Source organism: Periophthalmus magnuspinnatus, chromosome 15 (genome assembly GCF_009829125.3).
Source record: "Periophthalmus magnuspinnatus isolate fPerMag1 chromosome 15, fPerMag1.2.pri, whole genome shotgun sequence".
Lineage (NCBI taxonomy): Eukaryota > Metazoa > Chordata > Actinopteri > Gobiiformes > Gobiidae > Periophthalmus > Periophthalmus magnuspinnatus.
The window spans coordinates 3,041,977-3,067,111 of NC_047140.1; the positions used below are offsets into that span (position 1 = coordinate 3,041,977).

The window sequence follows — 25,135 nt, forward strand, 5'->3', positions numbered from 1 at the left end:
AGGTGCAATTTCGGGACAACCAGCACAAGTCCCATTTCTGCCTGTGCCATGAGGGCGCAGAGACCAAACCTGGAGAGAACATGAGTATCTTTAAGGGCGATTACGTGGAGAAGCAGGTCCATGAGCCCAACAGCAACAGGAGGTTTCCCCACAACCACCAGCACAAGTCAGGACTAGCTGCCCATTTTTGTATCTTTGTAGATTAGAGAGATAGTTTACAGTGGTTCCTCATTTATTGCAGGGGTTACGTTCTAAAAATAACCCGCAATAGGCAAAATCCACTAAGTAGTCAGCTTTATTTTTTACAGTTATTATATATGTTTAAAGACTGTAAAACCCCTCACCACACACTTTACACACTTTCCTCAGACAGGCATTAACATTTTCTCACATTTCTCTCTTGTTTAACCCTTTAAGGACTGAGCACATTCTATCCCTGTATGGCTCACCTAAACTTTTATTCCTTTTAGCCATAAAAATCATGTTAAAGGAAGTATCAGAATGTACTGCATTTTTTTACACTACTACCTCTATTTTACATATCCATCCATATTTTTCCTTTAACGCATCAAATAACTTACTGGAAAAATCTTCGTAGCACCTGCACTCTGATTGGTCAGCTTTGAGAGAATGTAAGCACATTATCGTAATGACAGTAAAATATTTAAAGAGCCCCATGCCTCTGCTTTGAGACACCATTTGAATTTCTATGATAGAACAATTGGTTGCAGAGTTATGGTAATGGAAAGTCCGCAACCGCGAGTCTATCGGCAATGTTAGCATCCGATGCAATAGGGTTAGCCACTCTCAAAGTTCAAACCTTTGTAGGCGCCTTTGTCGGTGCAGAACACTTCATCGACATTGTGGGTTTTGTCGGGGAGAAATCTTGCAAACATACAGCACTGAGTGAACATGTAGGAGACACGGAGGAGATTGATTGACAATGGTTCTACAGTCCCTTAGCCAATCAGGAAGCAGAACACAATGTACATTCATATGCTTTAAAAAAAAATGCAGCAAAACTGCACTAAAAAAGTCTGGGGTGAACAGCGATATAGCGAGTGACAAATATATTACGATTGCTTTATGTTGAAAATCAAGTTCTATATATTGAAATAAGTATTGCGCATTTTCCTTATTATCGGAGTTCGACATTTTAGCACTGTGACAGCACTTTTATGAACAAACCTGACCTTCAAATTTGTGGAAGGGGAAGAAATCAGAGCACCCAAAAGGAAGCTATGCACAAACAGTGGACCACATGACCAAATTCTCAATATTTCAATTCAATTTCAATTCAATTCATTTTTGCTCTGGTCCATTTTTAAATCAGACAAGGACAGTGACAATACAAACAACCACAGCTGTGTCTGCACATCTTAAACTGAAGCGGACTGCCCTGAAGCTTATATTTGTGAGTGACATTGTTATTTCATTTTCTAACTTATTCAGCCTGAAATTAAAACTGTACACTGAAGTTCTTAGTACAGCTTGCAAACTGTTCCCTCCTGCTGTGTCGCCTTATTCATACTGTCCCTGTCTATCTATGTCTATGTCATGAGGCTTCATTATCTGCGTAACACTCACAGCTCACCTCCCTCAGCAGTTCTTACACTTAAATGTCACCACGAGAACACTGTAGGTCATCCTGAAACATACCTTCTATCTCACATCTCACCGAGTCAGACATGTCGTTAACGTGAATAAGATAAATCAATACAAAATCCTGCTCTAGGATTAAGTGTTTTTGTTTTTTGTTTTTTTTGTGACTGAGCACCTTTTTCCTGAAATGATTTAAAAGCATATTCAGAATTTTTCATATTGTAATTGTTGCCAGCTCACAAATGTCACTATCAACAACTTTGTCATTGTTATTCTTAACGCACAATGTCACTACAGTGAGCAGGTTTGTGTCTCCACAGATCTGACACGTAACTTCGCCTGGTGGTATCACTAGATATTACACATATCTGTACTGTAGATTAGAACCTTTCTGGCAAAGCAATAAAATCTCCATGGATACAGGCGCGTGGCTTTCCCTGCACTAAGTTACTTCTGCACCTCAATGACATGTAAAACAGGTAAAAGCCTGTGGGAACCTCAGACAGTAGTGATGAAAGATACACATTATTTTTTCTGAACCAGTAACAACTATGGCAAGTATCGTGGTACAATCCGATACGATACCAATATATCTATTCCACTATAAAGAATTTTGGCATATAGATCTTATATATCTTCTTATATTCTTTCCTATTAAGAGTCTATAGTGTTTTTTTATTGGAAAATGTGTTCAATTACTTTGAATAATGACATTTTTACTTGAAAATGAAAAGTTAACTATTACAAATTGACAGACTTGTTGGTCAGTGCTTTGTAGTTGGTGGGAGACTTCAGGAAGGATCTGGTTTGAACTCAGAGAAAGGCAACACCAGGGAATACAGGAACTACTACTGGAAAAGTTTTCATGTTATTTTTATGTCCCCTGCACACCAAAATATATAGGTCAGGTTGGTCCATGCAGGACACTTGCAGCAGCTTGCCAATTCATCATACCGATGTATGCATACCAACAAATACACCACAATGAATGGTTGGTGGCAAAAAGTGCAGTTATTTAGGAAATAAAATGTCTGAATGTATTTCTCTTTGGCGTGTTTATGCAGTGCACTGTGAATCAAAGGTAAGATTTTGAAACTTACATCGCAAAAGTAATCACAACTGCAATAGCTGTTGGGAAAAAATGTAACAGCACATGCAGGTGCTCAGAGTCCGTTTTGGTTTAAACCAGCTGGATTTCAGCATTGAAACTGGCAACACAAATGAGACTCATAGGAGGCTCATTCTGCTTTCTGATTGGATCATCTCAAATAAATCATGTCCAAATGTTTTTGTAAGAATAAATCAGAATTGCAATTCTTTTCAGTAAAAGTTATAATTGATTTGATCATTTTTACCTCATATTAGGAGACACAGATAAGACATGTTTATGGAATTGAAAATCTAAATCTTCCATACAGTTCTTAACTATCTGTTCATTTGTTCATATTTTGTCAGGGCTGTTAAAAGTGTACTTATTATTGAATTGCCATATTTTCCTGAAATTCTAAATGTCCAAAAATGTGAATAATATAACACAAATCTCACTGATTTAGTCAAATTTCTTTCCGTTATCGAGTCAACACATTCAAAGCATCGGTGACTGATTCACTTGATTATGTTTTATATAAGCTATTCTGCTCTCCACACCTCCACCTCTATAGTTACTCTGAAAGCCTTTGTGGCCTGTCGCCCATCCAGATAGACTTTTCTATTTCCTAAACGTGCCATTCCGTATTTGGGGGGCTTTCATCATCTCCATTGATTGCACAGTGTGTGGTGCTTTAGGTCTGCACTAGATGGGAAAATCCATTTCTCCTGCTGCCTAATACATTCCTGTCAGCGTAAAGTGCCACGTTAAACCATTATTTAGGCTGACTGCCACCTGAGCAGCCCCAGTCATCTTTAAACATGATAGTGAGCACAGTCGGGGTGTCGCTAGAGGCAATACGCAGCTTCAAGGCTTGGCTAGTCCCAGTGTGTAAAGCTAGCATACTGGGACAACGGCTACAGCTGTATTTAAATAGAGAAAACAAAATCAGCGCTGGCAGGGGTTGGGAGGATAAAAATGGTGGTTTACTCTAATGCTAGCATATTTTTATACAAGTTTTATACTTTAGGTTTGCAGAGGAATTTGCAGAGTTCAACAGGTTTTCATTTTAATCACATTCTAAACTGTCTATCCATGGGGTTCAGAATAATGAGAAATTAGGACCGTCGCCATGGCAATTGACAGTTTAAAACAAAATATGGTCCCATAAATAATGCCATGAATAAATGCTATGGTAGTATTCAATTTTTAACTGTCACTGTTTTGATTTGGTTTATGATTAATATTTCTTTAATCATTGGGCCAATCCATATTGCGTCTTCATTTTTAATTATAGTGGTAGCATAATTGCCCGTGGAGTTAGACTTTCACCACTCAGCTGTGTTTATAACGTCAATTATAGAATGCCTTTTTCACACTGTAGGAAGCTTTTGCAGTTCCTCGTACTTTTTGTAGTACTAGTCCCCATTTGAAGTTTACACAGACCAGGAACTACGGACCAGGGCTGTATTTTGGGGACTTTTTAGCTGCTGCTCTGGGAAATGCTTTCCATCCAGATCAGGAAATGTTTGGCGACAATAATACTGTATAATACACACTTTACTTGGACTTCTTAGTACTGTTATGTGTGAAAACGCCTTTTGTGAGTGCAACCTATTTTATAAAACCTCAGTGTGTGATAAAACTGGTCTCTAGAACTATTATTAGAAGTATTGCCACATTAGTTCTAACCAAAAAATACCCAAAGGAGGACAAAATGGGAATAGACTAGATTATAAATGGGGCAGACCTGGAGCTGAAAAAGTGTCTGTACCATAAGGTGCTCACAGATCAAGAACCACTTCAAAGAATGTGATAATAACTTACTTAAGAATCTAGAAACTGGATCATTTTCAACTTTGTATTTTAATGTTAATTTACAGTACACTACTTAAATTATAGAATTTAAAATCTCCCCCAGACTTTGTGACAATACCAATTCTCTTTGCCATTTAATCGAAAGAAGCTAAACATTGAATAAGACATCGTCAGGCAGCCATGATGAATGGCTGTTGTAAAGATATTAGTTAAAGTTTTCTTTTGATTAATAGCACCTGGATCTCATAGTCAGCTCCCTTTGCTAACTTTTCACTTTAGAATTGATAATGATTGATGTGCTGAAACTACATTGGCAAAATACTGAGGTCTGCTACACCCAAACACATGTCCACAACAACTTAAAATTCAGACACTAGGTTTAATGTTTCCTACGATTCACAAATTCCCAAAGTATGTGGAGCTTTTGTGTGTGCATCTCTCACTTCTTCTCCATCTGGAATGACTTAATATAATAACATACTGTACCTTAATTAGCCTTACAGGAACCTTTAATACAAGATCTCTAAAATCTCAAAAAAATAAAAATAAAGTCTAAAAACTGGCCACATTAGAACTAAAATGGGGAAAAAGCTTTTGAATATTTTGCTTCTCAAAAATTGAATATATTTCAAGGACATGCAGAACTGGATACATTGGTGCCACTAATGCACTTTAATAATCTGGTGATAAACATTTATAAGCACACCTGCTCCTGTTTTTAATGTTTTAAATGGCCCTATGCAGTCATTTCTTTTGTTTGTTTTTGTTTTTATTTTTCTGTATCTGAACAGGGTGCTCATGAAAAAGAGTCTGAGTGCTCTCATTGGGGCTCTCCCTGTATAAATAAAAATGAATGAAAATGAATAAAAAAAATTGCAAATTAAGAATGAGTCAGGCTTAGTAACTACTTAATTAAGGAGTTGGGGTTATGGTATTAAGATAACCCTGATGTGATGATATATTCAAGGCTTGATGCCCATTGACTGATGTTCAGTGCAGTGAGTCATGCGAATGTGTTTGACAGTTTTAGGTTTGTATGACAGCACGTGTTTTTGTCGATTCATTTATAGTTGTAGACTTACACGTGCAGTAAAAGGTACCACCAGAGATCTTTTGAGCCACTTCAGCAGGAGTCCTGAAGATCAATATTTTTATGTATTTTTTTCTGAGGGCTAGATTTTGCCCCAAGCCACAGCACCTCTACTGTACAGCCTCGTTTTTTTGAGCATAAAAAAAAATAGATCGCCCCAAACCACAAGGTCGCAGCTAGATTTGTGTGATCCACCATCATTTTAAGCACAGTAAAGAAAACAATCTTTAGGATCCGTTTAGTTGTGGCACACAGCCTGCGTTGTCTACACCAAGAACAAGAAAGTTGAAAATGATAAACTCACGGGCTCATGGGTTCACTTGTTCCCAGGTCCAATTATATCAGTTACTTAATATTTCGCAAAACTCTTCAAAATGCATTACGCCTGATATAATGTCAGCAGATATGTTTGGCACACAACATTTAGCATGAAGGCTCGAAATGTTATGATCAAATAAATTAATACAGCTTCAGAATTTATGATCTGACCTTTTCCCCACTGAGAGGTGTTTATACGATATGTCCCTGTGAGGCTTCCGTAGCTGTCACTATTCACCCCTAGTACAAACTGTATTCAAATTAAAGAAAACAAAATCAGCTTTGACATTTTGAATTTAACAGGCAAAACTTTTTACATGGAAGTGTCGCTGTTTATTCCGACAGTGCCAGTGGGATAATTAATAAAGTCTCCCAATTTGAATTTCAATTTTGTCATTTTCCTCAATCAGAAAATGCATAAATTTGTTTTCATAACCTAATCACAGCTATAATATGTGTCTTCCACTCGCCGACAGTTATTAAACTAATTAATCACATGCAAAAGCTGTCACCAGTGATTCAGCATCTACTTTGCCACTTTGATCAACATTAAAGGTGTGCAAGTGCGGACATCAATATGGACAAAATCAAGTGACACGCGCACACTAACGTCCTAATAGATATGGGAGATATATATCAAAAAATGGATCATAATAATCACAGTTGTTGCTCTGGAGATATGCAAAATTTGGATATCAAGTCTATCGTAATCCTAATTACAAATGGCACATAAAAGAAGCAAAAACCTAGTGTAATCTTTCAAATGTGGTGATATTTCCGCACTTATGCAGTTAATGTTATGATCCGTTCAAAGTAAATGAAGTAAATAGGGTAATATAATTTTGCGCATTTGCTATGTGCACCTTTGATTGCTCATCCCTAAATATATATTATATGCACTTTTAATTGCACATTTCCTCAGACTATCTTTATCTTTAAAACAATGCCCATTTTTGATTGCATGTTCCCAAAGCAGATGTGCAGTTTTCATTGCACATTTCCTCAACCTATGGGTGGTTTTAATTCACTTTAATTGCACATCCCTAAGTCTATGTGCAGATTTGATTGCACATTTCTAAGTCTATGTGCAGTTTTGATTGCACATCTCTAAGTCTATGTGCAGTTTTGATTGCACATCTCTAAGTCTATGTGCAGTTTTGATTGCACATCTCTAAGTCTATGTGCAGTTTTGATTGCACATCCTTAAGTCTAAGTGCAGTTTTGATTGCACATCTCTAAGTCTATGTGCAGTTTTGATTGCACATCCTTAAGTCTAAGTGCAGTTTTGCTGGATTGTCCCTTGATTGTCTATGATTTCATTTTATTTTTAGCACATTTCTAGGGTGCTGTTAACAAATAAATAATAAATATCATCTGAATATTATTTTCAAGATAATAAAACAAACAGTACTGATTTTCATTTGTCAATACGACTCACTCCTACTTCTAGAAATCTAAAATAATACTGCGTGTTTTGATGGCATCTATCAGGTCCTCAAAACCACAGCCCGAGTCTTAAGTACTGACGATGTACTGAACGCTTGTCTTGATGGTTTTGCATTATCATTCCTGGGTGATTTATAAAACAGGGGCACACTTGGATGTCATTTAAAGGCACAAAAAAAGATTAGCGTGAGTTATTACTGTGGTGCGATAAAACGGTGCAGGCAAAAACAACAGGGGGAGTGCATTTTGAGTGTCAATGTTTAAGATTGGTGGAATTGGATGTGTTTTGCACCCCCTTAGGGCTGCATCAGCGTGTCATGGGAACAGGGTGGACAGAGGGTTTTAAGGACGTGAGACAGCTGCGACTGATGAGCTCGAGTGTGGGAATGACGGGATAAAGGACATGAGGACAGAGGAGGACAGATACATGTGGTACAGTATATAAAGTAGTGTATGTCTATACGGTAATGTCACCTGCAGAACATTCCATGATACCACTGCAATCGTTACAACTATAGATGTGTGCAATTTTATGGTAGGGCTGGGCGAAATGGACAAAAACATTTGTCTTCATTTTTTTTTATTCTTTTCAAAAACAAAATAAAACATTGATTTCATGAACATAAACCAAGCAGACTTTTATGTGTGACATTTAAGACAAAAAATAGTTTGATTTATTCCTCCAATGTTTGAACTCTACCTCGACCTCTCAATTTAAAATAAATAAAATATATGATTGATAATTCCACATGACTGAATCTAAATCTCGATTAAAATTGAATTAATTGCCCAGTTGTATTTTACAGTTACTATTATTGTGAGAACATCCCAATTTTACGATTCTCCATGATTACTCTCTCAATTACCACAAAGACTGAACCACAAGGAAACGACACAGTAGTTCACAAATGATATAAAAATATTTAATGACATCAGGTGATAAAAGTATTATTGTGAAATAAATGTTAAATACATCATTTACTTATTGTCATAATTCATTATCATTCTAAAATGCATGTACGTGATGAGACACAGCTCTCAGCACTTACATTGTCAAAATAATAATCGATTCATCTTGTACGCCTTTACAAAACGTACAAAAATGTAAATGTAAATATTCATTTGTCTTATTTCTTTTGATGCTGTTTTTATAATTTACAGTGTTTACAATTAGTAATTCTCTATTTGGTGATTATTTTTATGTCAGATGCCCTTCTACTCGCTCTCAGCTGCATGTGACTGTAATGTGGATGAAGTGTCTTGCCCATGGGCACAATGACTGCCCTAGGGCAGAGGTTCTCAAACTTTTCACACCAACTACTACCTCATAAAACATTTAGCTTCATGAGTTCCACCAGATCTGAACCTGAATGATACCAGGTCTAAACTAGACTAATCAAGATCTAAAATAGGTCTGAACTCCACCGGAAGGAGCTCACAAACCACAGTTTGAGAAACACTAGGGTGTGGATAAAACTGATTAACCTTTGATTTATGATCCCTCAACCCACTCTGTCACTACTCCCCAGGTTGGAGCATAGTTGACATATTACAATTACTTTTCACCTTCAATTTACTACAGTTGCGTACTTTGTTAGCTTCCATGCAGTCTGAAATGTCAGCGACTATTATGCAAATCAGCGTCGGAAATTGGTGCATATTTTTCACAGTAAAAGAATGTGTTTGCCTCAGGCTGGATGACATGTGTTACGGATCAAAACCATGTCAAAAGCATAGGGGCCAGTCGTAATGAAAAGTGCATCCATAAAAGGTTTTACAAGGTCAGATATCACTCAAGAGCTCTCTGACTATGTCTTTTAATCAAGGCCGTTTTTCCCTTCGAATAACTGTGGAAAATTTGTCTAAAAGCGAAATACAGAGACATCGCCACAACAACAACAGTGTATTGTGTGTTTGTCTAGTGCACCGGCTGGGACTGCAAAACTTATCGCAATCAAATCAGAATTGCAATTATCAAATTGAATGCTTGCAGTTAATTAGACACCGGTGTAATCCGTCATTCATCCAGGAGTGGTTCAATGTAGAGGCGGTTTAACGGTGGTCATCTGGAAAATGTTTTTGCGATCAAGGCGTTTCAGCTCTCATCCAGAAGCCATTTTCAATGTGATGGTACTGGCTTAAAACACTGAGAGACTGAAGGTGAGACAGCCAACACACAATAGGGGCATAACGACCCATAATGATGTCAGCTAGTTAAGTACAGGCAGGCAGTTTCACTCTGAAACTTCTCCCTTTAGGGCTGGACTTAGTAACTCAGTGTTTTAAGCCAGCACCATCAAACTGAAAATGGCTTCCTGATGGGAGCTGAAACGGCTTGATCACAAAAACAGTTTCCAGATGACCACATTAAAACTGTCTCTATATTCCAGTTAAAAATGCCAGAAATATAAAATAAGTGGAAAATTCCAGTTCTTCTATGGGGCATTAACTGTAACACATAATATATTTAGATGAGCATGTTACCTTTATTATTTTGAAAATGCTATATTCACCCAAAACATCGTATTGTACATTTTTTGTAAGTTTCACTTTTGTTTTTGACGTTTTGATTCTCCCTCCCTTTGCTCTCTGCGCTAAATTACTCCCCCTTCAGAGCTTTCATTATTTATTTATTTATTTATTTATTTATTGGTTTATTTGACAGGGACAGTGTACATCAATAGCATTGCTGCAAATGCACCAGAATTAGCCAAAAGGCTATTTTTCATCTGTTGTCCCTGGACAGATGGCAAACCTGTCTCCCTAAAAACAAGAGTAAAAATATTATACAGTAAAAATTACAATATAGTATAGAAAAAACATTAAAAACAGATATAACAAACACTGTAAACAAAAGTGTTCAGAAAGGACAAACAAAACAGGCATCATACAGACAGTCCACAGCTACTCCACAACATCCAACTCAAGAGAAAACACAAGTGTTTGGTTAGTCAGGGGGGAGTCATTAGTAATGTTAATGCAGACATGTTTGATGTGTTATGAACCAGTTTTTTAAATGTTTTTTGAACAGAATGTAGGTGCTTATTTCTCTGATGTTCTGAGGGACCGAGTTCCAGTCCTGTGCAGCTGTAACTGAAAAGGCTCTGACTGAAGACACTTCTCCTCAGAGGAACAATACAGTCTCCTCGGGCAGACCCTCGTGTGACCCTCTGAGAGCTGGTTCTTGTGTTCACAAACTGATTGAGTGGAGGGGATGACAGACCATTAATGATTTTATATATTAGACAGAGGTTTGAATACTTGATGACATTCTCCCAACTTAACAGTTTATGCTTCTGTAAAATGGTGCAGTGATGATGTCTTGAAGGTTTTTTTATCTAGAATCTTGTCTGTTTGTATAATGATCCAATGGGTTTTAGTGTTGTTTTGTTTGCCTGTGACCATGTTGTAAGACAGTATGTTATGTGCGAAAGGACCATAGCATGAACATTTTAGCTGCCTGCAGTGATAAATGTGACCTAATGAATCTGAAATTGGACAAGTTGGTTGCACACTTTTTTGATTTGTGATTTAAATGTTACAAAACCAGCTTGCATCCTGCTAATGAAACAACTACACATTGCATCAGATTTGTCAAATTGCTGTGTACAGTGTTGGAGCATGGATGACTGAGGCTTGTGGGCGGAGCATTGCACAGAATGTTACAGCTAAACATACGGCGGATTCGAACGGAGAGATCACTAGATTACTGAAACATGCATGGATGACATCTAATACCTGGCATGTTTTTGATAAGGTAACCACATTATGACATGAAGAATGCGCAAAAGAAAAATATTTTGCATAATACTCCTTCCTATATCTTATATCTCCATGGAAACAAGAAGGTGCCGGGCCCAATACAAATTACATTGTACTCCTTTATGTGTTTAAAATGTGCACTGTGAACTGTGTCCTGATTTGTCAACATAAATTGCAAATCTAACCACAGTCGCTTTTACATTCCAATTTCCTGAAAAATAAAAGTGTGAACGTGGATTGGCAAAGCATTCCATTTGATTTTATGGATCAAGGACTTTGTATGGAATCAGCCCGGCACGTTAAATTGAATGGCTGTCGATCTAATGAGGCGCTCTTAAGCACAGGTGTCCCCCAGGGCTGTGTCATTTCCCTCTTTTTATTGTCTATTTTTACCAATGACATTATGTGCAACAATAATGGCTCTGTTCTGATTAACTGTAGGGACAATGCAGCCCAGGAGGAACATCTCATTTCTACCCAGTTAGGGAAAAAGAAAAAGGAAGTTTCAGATTTGATCGCTTGGTTCAACTCTTCCCAACCTCAAAGAAATATGCAAGCCACAAGCAAGATTCGATCACTAATACTAAAGTTTCAGATTCAGTTAAATGTATTTTTATACAATGAAATAGTATAATTGATGCATAAGTAATTGGGACCAATGCTAACAACTACAGTCATCTGCTCTTATGAGTCGATAGATTGTAAACTAAAATAAAGATTATGTTTTTTAGTATTAATTTTATATCGCTTTAAGATGTTATAGTACGTTATTATTTCCATATTTAATCCCGCTACTCTGTTTTAATGAGACATTTATAATTCATTTGGTCAGTGTTTATGCTGGCAATAATAAGCCACTTATGAATGCAACTGGGTAAATGTGTTAACAAACAATCGATCAGAAAACAGTAGGTAGTACAGTAGTACTACCTACTAGAAGGAAGGAGCTGGAACTCACAATTCCATATACAGTTGAAGCCAGAAGTTTACTGCACTATATAAAACAACACTTTTTTCTCGCTGTTTGATATGAAATCAGGCTAAATGTTTCTTGTTTTAGGTCAGTTAGGATGACCAAAATTATTTCTATTTGCTAAATGCCTTTCTTCAAAGTCATAAGTTTACATACATTTCATTAGTATTTGGTACCTTTGCCTTTAAACCATAGGACTTGGATCAGAGTTTTGGATTTCCTTCCACAAGCTTCTCATAAGAGTTGACAAGGAATTTTGGACCTTTCCTCTTGACAGAAGTGGTGTAACTGAGCCAAGTTTGAGATGCCCACCCCAAACATTGACTTTGTTATCCTTAAGCCACTTTGTCACCAGTTTGGCAGTAAGCTTCGGGTCATTGTCCATTTGGAAGACCGGTTTGTGCTCACACTTTAACTTCCTGACAGATGTCTTGACATGTTGCTTCAGTGTTTCACATAATGTTCTTTCTTCATGATGCATCTATTTTTTGCAGCACACTAGTTCCTCCGGTTTAGTCTGATTTCATGTCAGATAGTGAGAAAAAAAAAAGCATGTGTCTTTTTATATAGTGCGTGTCAACTTCTGGTTTCAGCTGTATGAAGACCAGATCTGGATTTAAATGTGAGTAGTTTAGTTTTTCTCATTAGTTCTGGTTTACTTATGTCTGTATGACACAATGGCAAATAATAAAGAAACCATTACTGCTTTTGAGCCCCTTTAATGTTTTATATACCTATCACACAATCATCCAAACCATGATAAAGGTACAAAGGATGAGAATACGCCTAGGCTTATTTCCATATGATGTAATTCCAGCTGCCATTAACTATCTCAGTATAAACTACAGGCTTTTCTTACATTGTACTATTTATTACAGGTTAGTCCTAGCTTTAAAACAGAATGTGCTCTGCGGTACTTTCTAAATCCAAAAGGTTGTTTCCTCACTGTAAACAACAGAAAGCAGCGAGTCGTGAAAAGATTTTGGATGTGTGTTTTATCTTATCTAGAAGTGTAGCAACAAAATCAATTTTTAATTTACCTCCTCATTATTATTATTTTTAATTATAGAAGTCTCGAGGAACGCATTGAGCCGCTTAAACAAAGTGGACATCTGCTATTCGGTGAGCGATATCTACTCCCTGTTTAAGGTAAATAAAACTTTGTGCAATAAACTTTCTCAAATCACTTTTTTTAAACTTTGTAACAAAATGACGACACACACTCATTCATTCATTGCAGTTCCTCATTAGACACCTACAGAACGTATTGATTTAAAGAACCTGTAGCTGTCTGCACTACAGAATATCCAATCTTTCAAAAAGTTTTCCGCACAAGCAGATGTACTTAAAATATCACATCAAGTTCTGCCTGAATGTTTTCATCTGAATTCAGCCACTTCTCCAAACTAGAAGAAGTTGGAGTTTTTAATGGTAATGTTTCCAATGATTGGCAAATGAGTTAACCTAACCTACCACAAAGATTGAATTTCCTTTCATGTTTTAACTTTTGTTTTTAGCCAATAAATGCACTCTCTCCCCTCTTCTTTATCTCTACTGTTTGAACTAACAATTTAACTGCTTCTGTTTCATTTACTGTTACATCTCACTTAAAAATCTATTACGGAAGAATTCTGGGTGAAATTATTATCTCTGTGTCACTTTAGGATATAGGATCGATACTTTAGGACAGGATAGACTGTTACACGCCTATGGGATATGAATTGCTAACACGTGACATATTTAGATCACCATGCCCCCTTTCAACATTTTGAAAATGCTTTACTCACAGAAAACAACATATTAACATGTCTGCATCCCACTAATAAAACTACTGCACATTGCATCAGGTTTGTGAAGTCATAGTGTATTGTTTTGTACTCTTTTGTACATGGAAAATTGCCATGTGGGACAGGGGCATGAGTGAGGTAGACTTGTGGATGAAGCATTGGACAGAAGCGTAAGGAGGGTTCAAACGCAGGAGCAGGGCCGGCCCAGTGGACTAAGCAGCTGCTTAGGGCCCCAAAGCCACCAGAGGGCCCCCAGGAGCCCATAATATGTGAAGTTTTAGTGAAAACAGGGCTTGTGTGTTTACAGCAGCCTAAATATCCTTTTGAAACGATTACATTTCTTTAGTTTGCTTTGTTGTTTTTTTAATCTATAGTAGCAAAGTATCTGCTGCTGCCTCCACTTTTGAGCCAGCTGTGTGGGCAGCTATGTGTTTACACCGGTGCAAGAGCCCTTTCCCCTGAGGTGTACTAAGGCCATTTGAATGTGTCTGTTTGTGTAATCCCTCAGTCGTACATTTGAATGGCTCTTTTACAAGTTAGATTGAAAGTTCTATCTAAAGTGAGTGAATCTAAAGTGAGCACTGAGCATTACAACAAGGATACAAGAAGATGTTTTGGGAAAGATGGTGAGGAGACACAAAATAGCCTGTTACTTATTGTTTATATTACATCATTACTCTAAAGGACATGACATGCCAGGATAAAACAGTGAAGCGGGACTTTTATATAAAACGTAAAGGATATATATCTGAGTGACATGAACACAGCATGGTGAGTCAGCTTATTCATTTGTTTGCTTTTCATTGTTGGCTCTTTCTTTTGCAATCAGCCATCCACTAGGCTTCTGTGATGTTTAGATTACCGCAGGCTGCTCCTGTTTCAAATTAGTAACATTGATAAAACACTGTCACATTTGCTGGACGAATGAAGGGCCTGTGAACAAGCATAATACAGTGACCAGAGTCATCTTTTTTTTTTTTTTTTGTCAGAGATGCATAGTACTCAGTTACTCTAGTAGGCAACATTTACTTGTGTAACCCTTTATACAATTAAATTGTAATCGTGTTCTGACACCATACTTTTATGCTTACTTTTACATTTTGGTCAAGACACTATTTTGTATTTCTTTCTTCATGAGTACTCAATATTATTTTGAAGTGTGCTATTACTTAAGTACAACTCAAGTAATAGTACATTCTATATTTTATAATGTAAATGGAAGGTCACTGTAGACAACTGGAACATGTTAAAATCCACCAGAAACAAGGAAAAAAATTTTAGAATTTAAAAAATAAAAACATTCTGTGGGAGGGCCCTTAGACCTCCCTTACACATTTGTGTTCTGTTCTTGTGACTGTGGTATTTGTGACATTCTGGATGTTTTCAGTCTGATGTTGGTCATATAAACACAAATACAATTGGTCGAGGTGATGAGAGCAGAGTCAGAATGTTGTCAAATGTGAATCATCAATAGCTGAGCCTGGTACATCCACTGCCGGGGGCCCCAGAGACGACTTAGGGCCCCCTGCCCGGGAGAGATCTCAAAATCTCAAATATGCCTGGATGATATATAAAACCTCTTCAGGATGAGGAAACAACATGGTAGAAAGCTCTAAAACGTTGATTTTGCTGAATACTCCCTCTTTAAAAAACCTTTCTTTGCTGTAAGTCATATTAGATTATCGACCTAACCAGCACCAATGATCGAAATGCAAAGGTGCTCAATCAAACATACACTATTTCTTCATGTGTAATAAGTTGTTGCAGTCTAATCTGAAAGCTGTGCTGATGATTGCATGATTATGTGAACATATTGGCAGAGGCTGAACTCCCAGGACGCTCCATCAGCAAAGTCTGCCACTAACTGCTGTCCTAGTTCGGTCAACCGGGGACTTAAGAAATTGGTCGATCACAACCTTAAAAAATCATTTGGTGCCAATACGGGGTAGCTTCCAAACAGTCATCTGGCTTGCTCACTAAGTCTGATGCCTTAAAGGGGGTGAGGGAGGGGCCGGAGCATCCCCAGTGTAAGACGTTTGCTTTTTAAGGGGATCGGTCGTGAATTCAAATCATAGAAAAGACTCCAGGGTAAGAACGCAGACCGCAGACACAAATATTGATTGGAAAACTAGTAGAATAAAAAGTGGGTTAATCTCTCATTTGAATGTTTTTCCACACTGAAGTAAATATGGAATCCAGACATCGGATAGTTTGGTCGCATGTTTCAACTTCAGTTGTAGCAAAATCGGAACGTGCGTAAACAAATGTAGTCCAGATATAATAATGCTTTAGGTTATTTCTTTTACTCTAATTTAGTTCATTCATTAGTTCATTCACAACATTTAGTGGAGGGAAGTTGCTTGTGCAGCTACAGTTGTCTAGGTGCCAGATTGGCTCAGTTGTGACTATCATTCTCCTCCCATGACCTCCTACGCCAGCAAGGTCCATCTATCTCATTCATTCAGGCGAGGAGAAAAATTACACCGTGACAGCAGTTCTAGTCCCACGAATTAAAGCGGCACTATGTAACTTTTCTGATGGAGGGCCCGCCACCTTGTACCCGTGGAGATGTTATCGCTTTACCTCGAATGCTCCACGATATTGCGTTAAACTATCCACAAAGACAAACAAGTGATGCAACTAAGCCAGGTTACAGGTCAGATCTGCGGAGAGACAAAACCGTTTGCAGTAATTGTGTAATATCATCTCCAGTGTCTATGTCTCCCACATTTATTTATATAATTAACGTGCACTATGGAGTTCTGGCGGAAGGTCTGCCATTTTCTTGTCATCACGGAAATGTGTTTGCTTTGGAATGTTTCACAGTATGGCTTTTGAGTTATCTATCTTGCATTCATTCAGTTACAGGTAGACAGGCCTCTACTTTGACAATGTGTAAATCCAGACTCAAAACAGTTCTTTTTAACTGTGCATATCATATATTCTGCACTTTTCTCCTTTAATGTTAATTTTCTGATGATTATTTGTGATTATCTATGTTTTGATTTGTTGAATTGTGATTTTAATGTCTTTTTTATTCTGTAAAGCACTTTGAATTACCTTGTGTACGAACTGTGCTGTACAAATAAACTTACCTTTCTGATCACCTCTCCACAGATTTGAACTGTCACTTGGCCTTGCTTGTCCCCATGGAGATAGAAAAGCTTAAAGACTAAAATCCTGCACAATCCTTGTCAAACAATAACATCTCCATGGACACAAGCAAGTGGCGGACCCTCCACCAGAAAAGCTACATAGTGCCCCTTTAAATCTTTCTCAAAATGGCCGACCAACTCACACAATAGACCCAAGCTCATACCTCTTTTCACTTTCCAGACAGACAAAGACGAAACATGCTCCAAATCAATAGAACATAGTTAAGAAGGCGGGTTTTAAAGGGCTTTCATGCATGTTTTATTCCCATGGCTGAGTTCAATCTTTGTTATCTCTCGTATAAAGTCCGACTGCACAACGCAACAAAAATACACGCTTTGATGTTCCAGACAACCGCCCAAATCAAATAATAGCGGGAGACCCATTTATAGAGCCATGGCACCTTTTATATTGTACAATTCTTTTATCAAATCTGAACTAGAACTGCATTTTACCATCATTCACCTTACTCCACTCCCCACGAGACTTTACATCTTGGTCACATCAAAGCTAAAAGTGAATATTTGATAAAACTAGCCGAGACCTGGGGAATGAAGTAATTTCCCTTCAAATGTCCCTTTAAGATTGGATTTATTATCTCTCATTTACGTCTAATGCCATCTTGGATCCTAAAATGTCATCAATTTCAAAGTCGCAGTTTGGGACTTGCATTCTGGGAGCACAGAGCGGGTGGAGACTGTATAAATCTGTGGTGGAAGAGTGGCAGGCGGAGGTGACAAGCCTATCAGCGGTGATGCGGTGAGGAGTGTCCGATGCACAAAGGCCCGCCACAGGAAAAGATATAGCACTAATATATTTTTATGACGTGTTAATGTGCGTTTCTGAAATAGGCAAAGTCATGGCAATAGAGACAGATTACCAGTTGCTTTCAAAATAAGAGCATGAGGTCTAATGTGAGTCCTTTCATAATAAATAGAATAGCTTTACACGTAACACAGCCATTTACAGTGCAAATGTAAATGCACAAATCAATAAGTTTATACATATATATATATATATATATATATATATATATATATATATATATATATATATATATATATATATATATATATATATAAACTGTAGATTTTCACCATCCTGTGCCAGTAATAAATGATGACATAATGACCTCTTGTTAATCAGCCTAATGTTTTGTACCTGAGATCAAATAAATATGGTTAATGTGTCCAACATCTTTTTTGAGGGAAAAATGCAAAGACAAGGAAGTCCCACCCTCATAAGGGCCAGATTTGGCCCCTGGACTGGACATTTGGTAATTTGCCTCAAGAAGTGAACTTGTTTATATATTGCCTTGTTTTTATTTTCAGACTTAATCTTCCACAAACAAAACACTGAATAAAGAAGAGACAGTTCCGCGGGCTACTCCAGAGATGTGTGCAGTGATAGATGTGCTTTGCATGCTGCATAATGTTAAAGAAGAGATAGCATCTCCCACTTTGTCTTTTTGATGATAAAATTGTGTGTAATCTCATTGTGGGTGTGCAGTGGTGCATTCTTATCTTGTGTTTAAATAGTGCACAACTCACTAATGCACACTGAAGTGAAAATGTTTGTGCAATTTGGACACACGCACTGCACAAGTGCGAGTCAAATGTTAATGACACACGCGCGTTTCTTCTGCCAAACAGCACACAGCGCATCATCAGCGTCACATTAAGGGCCAGATCGGACAAATGCACCTGCTTCAAAGGCATCTACTGATGATTTCATTTATAATGAATGTGCTGTGATGGCTGGTAAAAGGCTCGCGTTCCCCAGTGCACTGTGTCACATTAATTAACTGGAACTTGTAAAGTTGGAGTGACACACAGTTAGTTAGAATGAATTATTCTGGGTTTGATGCGAGAGTCCCTGAATGTGATCCAGCACAGAGGCGCGCACTGCGCACTGAGCCACTTTCTCCACACACAATGAGAACACATGACAAAGGAGATATATCAAACAACACAATGGCACCAGCGAGAATAGAGCTGTTTGGAGGACTGTGCTTTTGTGTCTCTGGAACAATCTGGTGCGTAAAATAAAGCACACAGAAAAGTATATGGTAAACACTAAGTAAACACTAAGTTGTGAGTGATTGTGCTTTGTGAAAAGTGTATTACATGTGGACTGGACTGTTACTACAGGACTCACACTGCTGTTGTGTCCGGACCAGTGCACCATCGCCTGATTGTGCGCGGAGTCTCCCGCCAAAGCGAAGGTGGACGTGTCCAGGTGGGGTTCATTCTGGCGCGGGTTGGAGACTCGGGCTTCCTCCCCCGGGCGTCTCTGCTCAGGTCTGGGGTTAAACCCACCCTGTACCGCTTCCACAAAGCTCTCCCTGGACTGCGCTTCGGCACTTATACTCCTCTCCACAGCGTCCGCGTGCGATGCCCCCACGCTGCGCGCCTTCCTCGGCTTCATCTGCCCCTCAAGAGGTTGTGAATCAACTTCAATAGACAAGTCACCGTACTTTCTCCCGTTTATTCCCACATCCGCTGGTGTTGTTTCTCTTGGTCCACTTTGCTCGCTGCTCTCCATCCACTCCTCGTTGTTTCCAGCATTAACAAACCCTTTTCCAGACGCGCTGAAAACTTTCGCGTCTCCCCAAAGAGACACGAGCACCCCAGCATCCTTTTGTTTCACATCATGGAGGTAAAATCTATTCGCAGAAGCTGAAGTTATTTCCGCTTTTACAAAAATAAACTTGGAATGAAAAGCATTGAGTAGAGCCAAAAGAGCCAAAGTCCAAAGCATCCACAGTCCGGGCATTGTGTGCGCTCTCCTCCGCAGCTGACACGTGTAAAAGGAGTCTGCAAACGGCGCTGGTGCTTTAGAGTGAAATATTCAGGGTGTCATCTGCCCCATGTTTACGAGCAGAAGGCGCTCCCACTCGCGTCTAGGATTTAGTCAAAGTGAGGGCTTCTGTGGGGAGGTGCTGCGCATCAGCCAAACGCACGGAGGAGAGAGTGACTGCAGGTTAGAGCGCCCTGCATCTCTCTTTGGACAATAACAACAGCTGCGCCGTGCGTAAATCCGTTTGGGACAGCCTGGATTTCATAGCTCGTTATTTTTACTATAGCAAAAGTTTGTCAGATAATAATTTGTTCCTGGATATTTTATTTCTTTGTTATGAAGTTCTTTTTTTAAGAGATGTGACTTGCATGTGTCCATCACCTGTCAATTGCATGCTTGAGCGACAGGAACGGAGCATTTTGACCGTTTTTTTTTACGAATAGGTCTAAGAATTTGTTCCTGGATGTTATATTTCTTTATTATGCAGTGCAATTTTCTGACAGAGCCGTGATTTGCATGCGTCACCCGTCAGTCGTGTGTTGTATGCATGTGTGCCACAGGGCGGGGGCATTCAGACCGCACTTTCTGGTCCTAATCAATTGCTGGTTTCGTGCGTAAACACAGCGAAGCGGAAGAGAGCGCGCTATCCCTACGGTGACACTGCGCGACTTTTCTTTTAATTATGCCACGACGCACTCTGCCCGCGGCCCTCTCTGCACAGCACACAGGAAACAAAGAAGTCTGTGAAGTCACTTATCTTAATGACTTCTTGTGCCAACAACTCTTCAGCAACCCGGGTTTTAATCTTTCCCATTTCTGATTGTTCATTTATTTTTACAACTTCTGAAAAATGCTGCTTTCTTCCGATCAATATGCCATTTGAAAGGTATTAGTTTCAATTTGTCCAGCCAAATGAATCCCGAAAAAAGGCAATTGGCATTTCCTGCTGACAGGGCTCTCCGTCTGTCTGCAGAAATCCACAATCTTCTAATGCTAGTCTTTTGTGGGCATAGCGAGACTTATCAGGGAATCTAGTGATGGCTGATTTAACTATGCCTCGACATGGGTGGGCAGGGGTGGAGAGAGGAGCAGTTATACAATCTCAGTGACTCAAACAGCTCATGAAAATAGATGCATAAGTCATGACACAATGACTAGACAATGCAACCGGAAATGGGACTGATGGAAATAATGTATATGTATTTATTAATCCTCTTTAATGGCACTTTTAGACACAGAGAGAGAACATGCAAAGTCATCCCCGGGACCTTCTGGCTGTGAGGCTGCAGTGCTAACCTGCGTGCCACTGTGTCGTCCATAGGTAAAGTGATACCAGGGATGTTACTCCAGACTGTAGGCCCCAGGAGACTGTAGAATGAATCACAACAAAAGATGAGCGGAGCATGGTGGCAATTTGTAAAAAAGAACAACAACAACAAAACATATATTTAAAGTTGTTTGTAAAGGTTGCAGGGGAACCATGTCAAGTTCTTCCATTCTTCACTGTCATAATATTGACAAATCCTAGGTACTTTGACATTAACATAAAGGAAATCTGGAAAACAGTTCATTCATCAAAAGATCAGAGCAGGGAAATATAAAAAAGAACATGTATGATAATGTTATGTTACCGGGGCAGAATAGCTCAGTTATTAGAATGTTTGTCCACTGATCCGAAGGTTGGCAATTCAATTACTGCTTTTGACAATTCCAGATGAATTGTTGTGCTGTTGTTGTGTCCTTGGGCAAGACACTTAGCCCGCCTCACACCCAGCCTCTGCGTACACTGTTGTATGAGTGTGTGTGTGAATGGGTGAGTGGTTCCTTGATGTAAAGTACTATGTGTGCCTTGAAGGTGAAAAAGCGTTATATAAAAATGTGATCATTGACCATGTTTGATGGCGTACCTAAAGGCTGCTTAACGCTGACTTTTATAATATAAAATCCATTGTAGTGCATTCACAGTTATATCACAATACGTTTTTGTGTCTTCTCCATACTGGGGTGGCTGGGATGACCCCTACCCTACTGTGAGTAAGTCTCCTTGTCCCTTTGTCTTGAGTGGCTCTGGCTGTACAGTCTTGAGTATCTGTAAATGGATGCACATTAGTCCTGGACACAGTCTGCCCGTCTATGGGAGTGGATCGCTCCTTCACTGTGGTTCTCCTCAAGGTTTCTCTTTTTCCCACTGGGTTTTTGAAGTTGTTCCTTGTCGAGAAGGAGGGTCTAAGCACATGGGGCGCTCTGGGACAGTGGTTCCTGCAGGTGGAGGGTCTAAGCACAGGGGGCGCTCTCTGGGACAGTGCTCTATACACTTACATCAGTCCAATCATATTTTGAAAAGTGAGACCAACAATTTTGTGGATGACACTTGGAGCAGCTCGACAAGCACTGCAATAGAACATGCTCACCCACATTCCTGCCCTATCCAGCCCAAGGTGAGGTCCGATTACTGGGATGTCATTGACGGACCGGGCCTCTTCTCTGCTCCTTACCTCTGCCCTGGCACCCATGTCCCAGAGCACAGGGGGTGCTCTGGGACAGTGGTTCCTGCAGGTGGAGGGTCTGAGGACAGGGGGCGCTCTGGGACAGTTCTCTATTTGCTTGTTTTCTGTTGATTAATTTGCTTGTTTGTTATTGATCAGTGTCTGTTTCATTGTTGATTTTCTAACTTTCTGTTGGTTAAATCAATCATCATGTTCAGCCCTAAGAGGCAACTGCTGTTGTGATTTTGGGCTTTACAAAAATAAATTGAACTGAATTTCAGGTGGCATCACAACATTTCAAGCCAATAATATGTAATAGATTGAGCTAAAATTCTAGTCTCCCCTCAGTTTATTGGTTATCATCCTCCAAAATACAACAGATTCTTAAGAAATAGTTATTGCTGCAGTTGTTTGTGACTGATTGAGCTGTAATGGCTTGGTGAAGGTTTGCCATCCTCTGTGACTCTTCATAACCAGTACATCCTCAGTGTTATTATTCATCATTATCGATCCTCTCTCTCCTTCTGTAGGTGTTGGTGCTGTAGGTGTCAATTGGCATCCGGCCTGGTTTATTACAATGTGCTGCTGTCATTTTGCCAAGCCAATCACCTGGTGTGAAGCAGGTATCCACAAAAGTGTAAACATCTGCTGTGCTTAGCCTGAAATAAATCAAACACACATTACATTGAGAGGGGATGTATTGCCACCTGTCATGGTCTTAAAGGGTCAAGTACATTTACCGGCATTATTATTGAATACACTTATAGTCAACATGATGCACGTTCTGAAGGCCACAATATTGAGTCTGAAACAAAAGATATATTGAAATAAATATTACATAAAGATTGGCAGAACATAAATGAAACATATTGGTTATCTGCCCAAATTTTGAAGAGTTCACATCTGGATTTCTTATAAATGCCAGATTGTATTAGTAAAAAATAGTTTCTGCGCTGTAACTGTGAGGATGCTCGCCTCTTTACAGATCTGACTTCTAACTTGGCCTGGTGGTGTCATGACTTAAAGAGGTACCCAACTTTACTCTTGTAAATCAGAGGAACTGTGAAAATACACATGAGTCACAATTAATTAATTAAACAAGAGAGAAATGTGAGACAATGTTAATGCCTGTGTGAGAAAAGTGTATAACGTGTGTGGTGAGAGGTTTTACAGCTGCAAAACATATATAATAATTGCAAAAACTAATGCTGACTACTTTGCGGACTTCGCCTATTGCGGATTTTGCCTATTTATAAATCTCAAACTTGAAAGCAAGAACCATAATTGTCACTCGGATTGACTATGATCCACCCCGCCTCACCTCACTGTCTGAAAGTCGTACATGAATGAATGCAGTTGAATACTAGCAATTTATGACAACTAGAAACGATTTAGATAGACTTAAATACCTACTTCCTCCTACCACAGTTGAAAAATTGGGCGCTGGAGCTTTAAGAAGTGACTACATCTGTAAAACTCAAACACGCACATCGTAGTGTGCCACAACGTTCCAATTACGCCCATCATATAAAATAAGACTTGAAAACATTCTCACAAACACTTCCCATTGCATGCCTAGTGTAGCATCCGTGTTGAAGAGACTATTTTAAGACCCTCAGATTATTATGGAGTCTGACTAAACACATAACAGGCGCATTAGCATAAACAGGTGCCTCAGGCCTGTCCACAAACATGCGTATTCTCGTCTCATTCAAGGACGACATCGCCAACACAAAAAAATCAAAAACGTCCTTGCGTTACAATTGGATGTGTAACATAAATTCGTAGATTAAAAAGAAAAAAATCAGAAAATCGAACCAATCTGGGGCCAGCAGTAGATACTTTTCCAGTCTTGCGTGAAAATGTCAAACAGGCCTGGCATTTACTTATGAGCGGAATAGTAAAAGTGAAGGGAAGGGATATTACTTTCTGCAAACCTCTACAGCCAATGTGCACTTTATATATATATATATATATATATATATATATATATATATATATATATATATATATATATATATATATAGGCGAATCATACGGATGTTTTTAGAATATATTACTGTGGCGTGGGTAAAGATACTATAGCATATCCATGAATGTATAATGTGCAGTACATTTAAAAACAAGTGATCTCAACCAAGTGTGAAAACATGACAAATAATTGCCCGGAAAACTGGATAACTGGCCTAATTTAAACCGATTTTTCAAGATGCATGTGAACCCAGGGACTACGATTGAGGTCTCATGGATCGAATCTTCCAGATCCCAATAACACATCTGGAGAAGTCTACACATGCTTGGATGCCCGCTGCATGTAACAGAGCAGTCCGATTTATTATTATTTATTTATTAGCTGCCAACTAGGAGAGGCGTTCAACTGCATAGGGTCAGATCAGCAGAGATGACAAACTACAAACCCTCCCCGCGGATTGGCATGTGTTTTTTAATAGTTTTGGTCTGCTACGTTAAAGTGAAAGTAAAACCTATCAAAGCTTCACTGTGTTTATTTGAGCGGTGGAGAGCAAATCACTAATGTAATGCAGTTCCTCCCATGTCTGACAAACATATGCTCAACGTAAATGAGATGTCGCTTATGTATTTCTGCCAAAAATTAGGTTATTTGTATGATAGTCGTTTTTATTTGCAAAATGATGTATAAAGAAGTGGACTAAGTGAGTGTGAAGTCACCCATAGCGTTATAGGAGCCCATTTGGAGTTCGTAATTCTGACTGCGAGTATCACAGCAACCAAAGAGCCAATCTGGAGCGAGGATGTTGAAGTCTGTTGAAGGCTGTGGGGCAAAGGCGATTTGAA

The 25,135-nt window shown here is 38.9% G+C and overlaps 1 protein-coding gene across 1 annotated transcript in view; it reads right to left on the minus strand.

Annotated features, from left to right (window-relative positions):
- sorcs3b (sortilin related VPS10 domain containing receptor 3b) overlaps positions 1–19,486 on the minus strand; it is a 101,242-nt gene extending 81,756 nt beyond the window's left edge. The window contains exon 1 of the mRNA XM_033980016.2: positions 19,194–19,486. Within this exon, the coding sequence (XP_033835907.2) occupies positions 19,194–19,463 (270 nt within the window). The 5' untranslated portion in view covers positions 19,464–19,486. The remainder of the gene's footprint in view (positions 1–19,193) is intronic.
- Positions 19,487–25,135: the final 5,649 nt, after the last annotated feature.